At 32.2% G+C, this 12,386-nt stretch overlaps 1 protein-coding gene across 1 annotated transcript; it reads right to left on the bottom strand.

Moving 5' to 3' along the window:
* Window positions 1-7,779: 7,779 nt before the first annotated feature.
* LOC107058862 (uncharacterized) lies at window positions 7,780-9,834 on the bottom strand. Its single transcript, XM_015305058.1, has one exon. The coding sequence runs from the start codon at window positions 9,832-9,834 to the stop codon at window positions 7,780-7,782; it is 2,055 nt and encodes a 684-aa protein (XP_015160544.1).
* Window positions 9,835-12,386: the final 2,552 nt, after the last annotated feature.

Here is a 12,386-nt window from a genome sequence, read left to right as displayed (position 1 = left end):
ATGAAGATCACTATTATCCTTGAGGCCAGCCTTATTATTACTTTACTTAGTTACTTGAGTAAAACCATCAACATTGTGGTTAGTATCAGCCACTTATATTATATTATTTTACTATCGTTAAATATATAATATAGACAAATAAATAATGCCACTAAATAATTATTGTAAAAATATTTAGTTAATGTCATTAGAACCGTAAAAGTCTTTTAGCGGCATTATATTTATTAGAGTATTAGTTATAGATACTAATATATATTATTGTCATCAACTATAATATAAAAACATATATAATTGTGGCTAGATAATTGTAGCAAAATTCTTTATTTATCATAGTGTTTGTGTATTTAGGTATTGTAAATATGAAAAAGGAAATAAAAAATTTCAAGCATTTTCCAGAAATAACGGATCTATAATTAGCTCCATTATATATTTATACTACTTCCGACGATAACGTTTTTAAGATAGTTATTTTTGTCATCCCAAAATTGTGGTGAAATAATTGGTGAATAAATTTCAAACCAAGTATATATAATATACTGTATGAAATTTCATTTAAACAATACTCGTACTTAAGCATATTACTATTAAAAAATTGTGTATATTTTGAAGAATTTGTTTTGAAAATTTTCACATGAAAACTTGTACGTATTAAGTTTGAGAAGAAAATAAAAGGCAAGGCAAAACAATTGGTGACAAATTCTTCGCGTTGCTATACGTATGAAAGTCATCGTTATTCGTCAATATAACCATCAAAGTTAATATAGCTCATTTGTATATTTTTATCATATAAAGGATCGCTATCATTTTATAAGAAAATTAAATGAGACAATTTAGTAACGTTGAGATTCTTATGTGACTTTTTCATTTGAAAAAACAAATACTAAAAGTAAATCCAAATGAACTGATACAAAAGAAAAATATAATCGAGATAATTGAAACGTTCAAAAAAATCTATTTTCTTATTATGATTAATCAAAAGTAATGATTTGGTGTTTTAATGATCCCTACCTTATTGACAGTGGTATAACTTCGATATTTACAACATAAAACTGAAGATATTTAGTGAGAAGGAAATATTACTATTGAGCTGATTCGATAATATGAGCTGAAATTACGGACTCTAGTCACACCTCAATCAAGAGCAAGGCCAAATGAAAACACGCAATCGATTGAAGGACTATAAATTGGCTTTCTTTTCAAAATTCCTACGCGAAAAATTATTTTTACAATTTGAATTAGAATCCTAATTAACATAAGGACTTGCATGTACGATTAAAATTAAATCTCGAGGTGTATACATGTTTTGTTCAATAGAATATTTTAGTTGTCATGTTGGTAGTGCAAAACGAGTGGATCTGGTTTCTTGAGTCTCACATACAATAACTTTCACATGTATCTTCCAAAAAAAAAAAAAACTAATCATGCTTCAATTGTACTAATATTTATTACTCCTATTTTTTATTGGGTTTCTTACCATAATGTAAGGCCGGCAAAAAATAAATTCAATTAAAATGATTTATGTATATGTTATGTATCGATATTATATGCCTAATATATAATTGTGTATATATATGTGTTGTATAATAATGTATCACAGATGTATATAATTCATATATATTGTTTATATAATATTTAGAAAAAACAATACGAATCTAACTAGTTTAGGTTATACTAACCTTTGGATCGTGACAGAAATAATTAATGAATCCATACATCTCTATATAGGTAACTGACATATTTAAAATCAGGTCAGCTTGTATATAATAGCAAACTATTAATTCAAATTAAATGTTATAATCATTGTTTGATTTATATTAATTGTACCTCATAGCAAACTATTGCTCTTTCGCCTCTCTCCCTGGTGAATCTCGCTCGCCACTCTCGTTCTCCCTGAGCAGTCTCGCTCGCCTCTCTCGCTTTTATACAAACACAAATGTATAGAATGTGTTTGTGTTTGTATAAATGGAGAGAAAATTGTATATATACATATATTTTCGTTCCTCTCTCTCCCCTCTCCGATCCCAAATCTCGCTCACCACTCTCCCAGATCTTGCTCGCCACTCTTACTCGCCTCTCTCACTTTATACAAACACAAATGTATACATTGCGTTTGTGTTTGTATAAAACGAGAGAAAATTGTATATACAAATACAAATGCATATATTTTCGTCCTATACACTTATGATTATACAAATACGATCTTCCCCTGCCCAGTTTTCTTTTGTCTTTCTCTCTTTATCGCTTTATACAAACACAAATTATACAATTGATTCTTTTGTATATGTATACTGAAACAGATTATACAATTGCTTCTTTTATATATATGTATAGCGAAATAGCCATAGCAAACATAAAGTTTGCTATGGAGCGTAATTATGCAAACTATAGCTATAGTATACAAATATGATTTTTGTGTTTGCTATATGTGAAAGTTGCATTCGAGAAATGTACTAGAGTACATTATTTCTTGGTAAAAATGTATATAGCTCAATCTAACTAGATAAATAATATTTTAAAAAATAAATAAAACAATGCTTATTCTAGAGAGCTAGTCCACTAATATGGGAGGAAGTCTATAAATTACCCCCTTCATGAGCAATAAGATGCTCACACAAACATTTTCCTATAGTACTTAGTATTATTTCTTGAATGACATTACTTAAGTTTGGTGTTGTTTTCACTATTCTCTTCATGGCAACCACAAGTTAGTATTCATCTTACTTTATCTACAAAATATTGTATTTTTTTTGGGTCACTATGCATAATCTGTATCCACGAAATAGTGACAAGGTCTATATATACTTTACCTTTTGCAAATCCTATTCAGTGGAATTTAACTGAATATGTTGTTGTTGTTGTTGTTGTGGTTGTGGTATGCATAATGTGTATATATGTATACTCGTTTGTTTCAAATTATTTGTATCACATTTTTTTAATTTCATTTTAAGAAAAAAATATTGTATTTTTTTTAACTTTTTGATCTCAAGCCTCCACCTGACATGTTTAAGACCACAAATTAATGACAATTTTGGTACATCCTATATATATTTAATTTATGACTACAAAATTAAAAAAAAAATCTTTACTTTATTAAACTTCATGTCAATCAAAATTAGACAAATAATTAGTACATTTGTGACGATAAATATATTTCATACTTATGTAAGTACATGAATGCACTTGATTAATTACATGCATGAAATCTACTTGAATATGTATTTTTCAAGCACCAGTTTGGATTCATGCTTGAATGCCATATGGTGTTTATTGACCTTGAAAAGGCATATGACAAGGTGCCAAGGAATGTCCTCTGGAGGTGCTTGGAGGCTAAAGGTGTCCCGATGATTTATATTAGGGCGATAAAGGACATGTACGGTGGAGCCAAGACTCGGGTTAGAACGGTTGGAGGTGACTCGGAGCATTTCCCAGTTGAGATGGGGTTGCACCAAGGATCAGTCCTTAGCCCTTTTCTATTTGCTTTGGTGATGGATGAGTTGACGCGGTCTATTCAAGAGGAGGTCCCATGGTGTATGTTATTTGCGGATGACATAGTACTGATTGATGAGACGCGGGACAGAGTTAATGCGAGGTTGGAGGTGTGGAGACAAACGCTTGAGTCCAAAGGGTTTAGGTTGAGTAGGACCAAAACAGAATATTTGGGGTGCAAATTCAGTGATGCGTTGGATGAGGCAGATGTAGAAGTGAGACTTGCCACACAGAGCATCCCCAAGAAAGAAAGTTTTAAGTATCTTGGGTCTGTAATACAAGGAAGTGGTGACATCGATGATGATGTCACACATCGCATTGGGGTTGCGTGGATGAAATGGAGGCTTGCCTCTGGAGTCTTGTGTGATAAGAAAATTCCACCTAGACTTAAAGGTAAGTTCTACAGAGTGGTAGTTAGACCGGCCTTGTTGTATGGAGCGGAGTGTTGGCCAGTCAAGAACTCTCATGTTCAGAAAATGCAGGTTGCGGAGATGAGGATGTTGAGATGGATGTGTGGACATACTAGGAGTGATAGGATTAAGAATGAAGTTATCCGGGAGAAGGTGGGAGTGGCCTCTGTGGTGGACAAGTTGAGGGAAACGAGACTGAGATGGTTTGGTCATGTGAAGAGACGGGGCGCAGACGCCCCAGTGAGGAGGTGTGAGGGGCTGGTTGTAGAGGGTACGCGGAGGGGTAGAGGTAGGCCTAAGAAGTATTGGGGAGAGGTGATTAGACAGGACTTGGCTCAGCTTCACATTACCGAAGACATGACTCTAGATAGGAAGGAGTGGAGGTCTCGTATTAAGGTTGAAGGTTAGTAGGGCTAGCGTGTTGTCTCTTCTTGCAAGGGTAGGGGTTGTAGCGTGTGTAGTAGTCCTAGTCTTGCACTTGCAGTTCTTTTCTGTGAGATCGATAGCCTTTTGTTGTTTATTGTGTTTCATTTCTCTCATTGTGTATTGATGTCATTGTCTTCCTTTGTTGATTGTATATTATCTTTCGTATTGGATGGTATGTATATACACTGTCTTTCTCGCCTTTTACTTGGATTTGATGTACCTGAGCTGAGGGTCTTCCGGAAACAGCCTCTCTACCTCGCACGAGGTAGTGGCAAGGTCTGCGTACACTCTACCCTCCCCAGACCCCACCTAGTGGGATTTTACTGGGTTGTTGTTGTTGTTGTTGTTATATGTTTGTGTAAATATTTCAGTTAATAAGTGGTTCTCAAATACGCAACTCATGGCTGCCATTGTTCATCGCAGTTGAGTTTTCCTATATTTTGTAACACATGATAATAGTTCTCAATTTGTAACGAATTAACTATGTTACGGGAATAATAATGGATTTATATATATATTTTAAAAAAAAGCTTTTTAATTAGTACTTGCATATACTAGATTTATTTTGAATGTAGTAATGCATATGAAATTTATTTCACCAATATATATATATATATATAATTTCTCAGGCGTATTAATCAATCTCAGGATCTCACCTTTTTAATAAATCAAAATGATAATTAATATATATATATATATATATAATTCGTAATTATATATATATAAAAATCATAATAGTTATATCAGTATTGAGAATATAAGTACATTTAATAGTAATTTAGAGAATATATTTTTTGTTTGTCAGTCTAAAACACTTTATCGCTACTTGATCGCGTTCAATACATACAAAATGCACTAGTACAAAATTGGAACACTACTATCCCCATAATCAAGATAAATATATTTAATCTTGTGCTACAGTCATACCGATGGATTGTCCGATTTCCATCTTAGATTGTGAACAAAAAAAATATACTTACAAGAATCAATGATTTAAGTATAAGTCAAAACTCTATACACTAAATCATTTGTTACATAAGTAAATGAATATATAATCTATTAAATCTTTTATTTATTAAAATTGAATAAAGAATTGTTTTATAATAAATATTACGTGAGTCAATTATATAACAATATGGGTATATGTAAGTCATTTATATAACAGTATGAATATATATGAGTCACTTCCATAACGAGTGGTATATCAACTTTTAAATAACAAAGTTGAAGAATATATGATACCCTTTTCCCAATTTCTTTTTAAGTAAATAGGCAACAAACTATTGCAGGAAGAAATTCTCTAGAGATAATACCACTTCATTTCAATTAACCAATTCAGATACAATATTACCAACTATTACTACTAATCTTCACACAATGAGGAAAACTTACTTAAAGTACATAGTTAATGATATATGTTACCAACAGTACTATTATGCATATGCACTATGAGTAGAACTGTAGAAGCTTCTATTTTATCAAGACAAACAAAACTGTATTTTAAATCGGAACTTTCCACATGTTTTTCATGCATAAACAGTAGAAGCTTCGAAGAAATGACTTTTTTTTTCTTTTCTAACCACCATTATTATTATTATACGATAATAACATAATCATGATGGGAAATATGCTGATTTCAACTTGAGTTTATATTTTTTTACATACTTGTCTAAAAGAGTACTTGTATGTACATACTACATCTACCTAATTTTGTCTGGTCTGAATGTTCTGATTATGGTCATGGTGTAGGACCTGCTTGTTTCGAATTTTAACTTGTAGTCACAATAATGGATCAGAATTTATGTTATGTGTACTAACAATATAAAATTACTTAAACAGTTTTTTTTTTTTTTTTGGTAGAAATAGGTATTTATATATAAGCTTAATTATGGAGTCCCGAGACTCCGATGTTCGTTACAGAAATTGAAATAGGGGTTTGAGCTGTGTATTATTACAGTTCTATCAAAATAATTACTAGTCTGCAAACTCCTTCCCTTTTTAGCTAGTATTTCCGCAACCTTGTTCTGCTCCCTGAATGTGTAGATTGGCTTTGATATTCTTAGTTGTTGCATTAATGACCTGCATTCAGATATAATGTTAGTGTAGTGCATGTGATCTTGTTCTATCATTGAGATTGCAGTAGTACAATCAGTGTTTAAAATTACTATGTCACTTAAAAGATAATTAGAGACGCTCTATTTAATAGCATTATTTCAAAACTTGGAAATTAGAATAAATAATATTTAATATATTATAACAAGATAAATTTAATAAATGATGTATTAATTTCCCCTGTCTCAATTTATATGAAATTGTTTGACTGAACATGAAATTTAAGAATGAAAAAGAACTTCTGAAATTCATAATTCAAAATAAGTCATTAATGTTTGTGTAATAAATTATCTTACTGAGGATAGATGGAAAATTAAAATCAAACTATTAGTAAATATAGAAAAACATCATTCTTTTAAAATTGTTTAAAAAAAAAAATGTCACGTAAATTAATAGGACTCAATAAAAGATTCATTATACTATCAATGTACACAACATAAATGTAGGAGAAGAAAATATATGAACATGCAATAGAGATGGGAAGATCAAATATCGACGTACAGAAATGAAATCTCTACAAAAAATCTACACATACATCCACAATATTGCCAGATGATACAGAAATTTTGAGCTAATTTCTTTGAAAATTACCTTAAAATAGAAAAATTGACTTGTTTACACTATTAGAATACAATTGGGGTGTGTTCCGCGGGGTATGTTTTTCATAAGGAAATGACATTCCAACTTCCACATTGATTGTATTCTCCTCACCGATCACCTCCTAGTCCCCATCCCCCCACGGCCCACCCACACTCTCTATCTCCACCCCTACCTCACATAGTATTCTACTACACATCAGGTAGCATTTTTATTGTATATAAATTCTTTTAGAATAATATTTTTTTATTTATAATCCAAGAAAATAAATAAGAAACTGAATTATGTTTTTGAAAAAATATTTTCTAAGGAAAACATCTTCCTTCATACTGAACAAACCTTGGTGTATATTGGTTTTCAAAGTCAAGGTCTTTATTCTTCCAAAGCATATAATCCACCCATTTCAACATTGACTGGAGTTTCATGGAAATTGCTACTCTACATGATTAATACTCCTAGTAATAGCAACTTACCTTTTTTATCATTTCTTTTTGGGAAATTATTAAGCAAAAAACAGGGGACTCATTCTTCTTTGGGACTTTAAAGTAATCATAATACCAAAAAGCACCAATGCATCACAAGTTGTAACAACTATAGTCCAAAGATGAGCTTATTGCAGTTGAAATGTACACAAAATTAGTTGCTAAATGTATTGAAAATTTGAAAGTAAATTCAAACAAAACTGGGAGAAGAGAAGCTCAAATTTATTGAACAACTAATATGCATATCTCTCACTTTTTATTATACATTACTCAATAGGTATTCTAATTTCATCCAAGCTTGAAGAATCCGAGTCACTGTTAGACGAATTAGTTGGAGTAACTTTCTCATGCTGCTGAATGAATTTTATTATTTCTTCAGTTTCACCAAGAAGACGAATAGCATGTTGGACATTTTCTTCCCTCATCTCTATGGCATTGGAAGAACATTTTTTAGTAATAGCAAAAGGCATATTGATCAAATAAGCACCAAGTACACTTGCAATCATAGCAGATATATGATTGAATAAGTGCACTTCTGTCTGATCATCAATTTTTTCGCTGTCCTGTAATATGATTTGGCTCATTTGATACATAGAGTTTCCTGCTATAACTTCAGTTAGCTTTCTTGAGTAATCATCTTTTGTGGCGTAGTCTTGCGCTATGTCTGCAAAATTGTCGAGAATCTCTTTGCTTGTTTTTCCTTGAAGATCCATTTTTTGCAGATCTTGATCAAGCCATCTACGATATAGATATAGCTCCAACCATACTACGTCTGCTGCTTGTTTATTTTTCTCCGAGTTTTCATTGGTTCCAAGGATATCTTCAATGAAGCTGACATACTTGAGACCTTGGCTGACACTAAGCAAGAGACTGTCCACCATTTTGTGATCAATGTTAGGAATTGTTGTGGCAATTGCTGTTAAAGTTACTATAGACATTTTCCAACCAATATGTGGCTCTTGAAATTGGTTGATGTCAAACTTACTGACTCCTCTAAAATCAGTCAGTTTCTGCAAGAGCTCAATGAGATGTTTTGGCTGCTGTTTTCTACCAATTTCCATCATCCAAGTGGTGTCATCCCTCTTGTTCGCGGTCACCTGAGTCAGCTCCTCCTCGCCTTCCAGATGTAAAACATATCGACTGATGTCTTCCTCCAGATTCTCTGCTGATTCTGAGACAGAGCTGATTATGTTGTTGCACTGCAAGGAAGAATAAAAGCACGAACGTAGCAAACTTAGGAGGAGAATAGGGAATAGTTGCACTATCTTGCTGGCTACAACAATTAGTATCTGTACTCTTATACAATTTAGCAAGATTATATTTTGTATCTGCTGGACTAACTTTCTGCATTTTGGATTCTTGATTTCCAGGGCAAAGGGACTATCCTTCCAATCTTTCAGTCTCTCAAGCCAATGCCTTTCTACTTTAATGCTTATGCTTTTGCTTGACGATTTAATTGTAGCAATGGCAAACCATCTGATAAGTGAGGATACTGTGCCTACTGCCACTCCAGCGGATTGAATCCTCGAAATGCAATACGTTGATCTTCTGTAATCAGACATGGACAGCACATGCGCATCAAATAAGTTGTCACGGAATGACACTTCCAGTAATAGCAGACAATTCAGACAACAGATAGCGCAACAAGCAGCACAAGTAGCAGAACGCGCCATCACAAACTGAGGATTTCCTGTTTTTGCCATGACAAAAAATTTACTCAAATTTTCTTTCAGTTTCACTTCAACCGGTTTTTCACCGTCTACTAGATAATCAATTTCAATCATGTTGCCTCTTTCTCTGTACTCCAGTTCCAAATAACTTTTAATAGTTGGAACTGTAAGCGCGGAGAAGCACATGATCACAAATAGAAAAACCATAGAAAGCATAACAACAATATGTTCTGTTTTCTCCGAGTAGATAATACCGGTGCCTAATTCAATGCAGACATTAACAACAAGGGTGATCACAAGAATACCCAATGCTGTCATGCCCATGAGGATGTCCTTGTTATCCATCAGCGCAAGCGATGGCATAAAGTTAGCCATTGCTGTAGACATAAAGACAACACTGCTAAGTTTAGCCATCTGATCAATTTTCCCTGGCATGGGATTGTTTAGATCAAGTGGCAACTTAACTACAACCCCTAACAATGTCAATGAAGCAGCATTAAAAGTGAAAAATCTGCATGGAAGCCAGAATTTTCGGCTTCTAATTCCTTGTACTGCATCTGCTAACATTGCAAGTATGCATATCAAAGATGCTGCTACAATATACCTCCCAATCCATGGCATTGGTGCACTGAAATTGTCATGATGAGACATATTATTAATTTGTGATGAGACCTTTTCTTGGAAGAGAGGTAATTTAGATAGAAAGTATTGGCCACAAACTTACTTATATAGAAAACAACAATAACAACAACATACCTAGCAAAATCCCACTAAGTGGGGTATGAGGAGGGTGTAGTATACGCAGACCTTATCTCGTGGAAATAGAAAGGTTGTTTCGGTTAGACCCTCACCTCTACTTACATAGAAAATATTACTTGAAAATTATACTTTATTCCTAGTCTTGAAGCTCTTTGAGCATGGGCAGAGCTAGAACTCTGGTATATAGGTTCGGTCGAACCCAGTAACTTTTGCGTTGTGTTAAGAAATTTATTAATATTGAGGTTAGAACTCAGTTATTAACACTTGAAGCAGTTGTTTTAGAATGTAGAACCAATAAAATTAAAATTCTGATTCATCTTTTGAGTCTTAGTGTGCAGTTTGACATTTGCTATAGAATTTGATCAGTAAGTTCATACCAGAGTACAAGTCAACTAACAATTAGTTAAAACAATTAAAAAAAATGGGAATTATTCCTTCTGCAATAGAAAAATCCAAATCTTTTGGAGATTATACGAATAAAGTGAGAGCTATGTTTTTGAATAAATTGAAGATTATAGGAAAAAGTCTATTCAATGCTTTCTTTGACGATAGCGACCTATTTTTTGACCTTATAGTAGTGAACTGAAATTTCCATCCAACTGATATCTTTTGATTTCTATTCTAGTATATACACTTTTCAGTGGAAATTTCATGTCATATTTAGAGAATCAAAACATTGAAAATATCAAAATAATAATGAATTTTTTTTTACTAATTCTTCTAATGGAAGTAGCGAAAACAAGTTGTATAAGTGACATTCCAAGTTTATTATCTCCTCCCCACCACTCCCATGCACCCCTGAAATCCTCACTTTCCATCCCTATCTGTCTGCATAATGTTTTGCTGGATAACATATAGATATTATTGGATAATATTTTCTTGTTTACTTACCAAACACTAGAAATTAAGTAAGACACTCACTTATTTTCCAAGAATAAAACATTTTCTAGAAAATAAATTTCCATGAAAAACATTTTCCTTCGTACCAAACACTTTAATAGCGGGTTAGAGTTATGAATGTATTAGTAATATAGGAATTAGTTATGAGTGAATCTATGTAATATATTATGCAGAAATTAGTTATTATGTATTAGTTATTCCACCTTCTATCATGCATAAAATAATGCATAGATTCCCTCATAATTATAACTTATACAGTGTATTAGCTAGTTATGTGAGTTTCTAATTGTCTACCAAAGGTCATATTAATTTTATACATGAATGAATATCTTATTTTCAAGATACCTACGAAACGTTGTATAGGTTATACAGAAATTAATAAATGAATAACTTGTTTCTTATCCAACTACCAAATTCCACACTTAGTTGCAATAGTTGTCAGAGTCCACAACCCCAACCCAACCCCCTCCTGAGTCAGATTTCCAACTTGTAAGAAGCTTTTTTTTTATACTTCATGTAACACTCAAAAATCAACAAAGACTAGAAGAACTAGAAAACTATTATAAATTATTATCTATGTATGAACAAAAGAAAAGAAAGAAAAAGAAAAAACAAAGTAGTAGTAAATAGTAAATTAGAACCCTTATATTGACTAGCTGAATCTTATAAAACAAAAGTAATATTCTACCTTAATTCCTGCTCAAATAGTCAATGATACTCAGGGTATAGGGTGCTACACTCTAACAATAATTTATCTCAGGGGCGGATCTACAATAGTGAGTAGTGAGAACGAATTTTCATAACTCAGTAACTTTCGTACATATTTATGTGTATATTGACAATTTTGTTTAAATATTTGTTAGGAGCCCAATAACAAAAGTAATTTTTTAATCGAACAGTAAAAATAGAACTTGCTTAAACTTTTGCTACCCTCCTTGATGAGGGTTAAGTTTCTCTTGGGCACATATAATAAAGTTTTGTAATTTGAAACCACAACAAATAGCATTGAAAAAAGAAGCAAATCTACGGTCAAACAAAACCAAACTTTATACGTACTTGGCTATAGAAAGTAGATTTTTCCAATGCAAATTAAAATTAATTAATCTTAGTAGGACCTCAAAATAAATATCGAACATAGAAAATATAAAAAATAAATACAAATCAGAGAAACATATACGATATAGCCAATTAGCCATTAGTATTCTTATGACTCATTTGACTATTGAAAAGTATATTCTTACAAATGTTACAGACATGAGCAAAATTGTTTGATGCAGAAAAGAACTAAATTTTTTTCTAGAAGAAGACCTTTGAAAATTGAAAATAAAGACAACACTGCATGCAAAGTTTAGTCATCTGGAGTAAGTGATCAATTAGCAATAATTAGCTATGTCAATTAATTAAAAATGGAAATTAATTATTCCTTTTGCAACCAAAAAATCCATTTCTTTTGGAGATTTTATACTACATAAAGTTAGGTTTGAACAATTTGAAGATTATGTTGAAATCTTTTTGACCTTAATTACATAGTATTGAAGTGAAAT

The sequence above is a fragment of the Solanum tuberosum genome, unplaced genomic scaffold, assembly GCF_000226075.1.
Source record: "Solanum tuberosum cultivar DM 1-3 516 R44 unplaced genomic scaffold, SolTub_3.0 scf00676, whole genome shotgun sequence".
In the NCBI taxonomy this organism is placed as follows: domain Eukaryota; kingdom Viridiplantae; phylum Streptophyta; class Magnoliopsida; order Solanales; family Solanaceae; genus Solanum; species Solanum tuberosum.
The sequence above is the reverse complement of the archived record's forward strand: the minus strand, read 5'-3'. Positions and strand labels throughout refer to the sequence as shown.

What these genes read in the sequence shown, in the direction of transcription:
- LOC107058862 (XM_015305058.1), bottom strand. Translation starts at nt 9,834, where the DNA reads ATGTCTCATCATGACAATTTCAGTGCACCAATGCCATGGATTGGGAGG.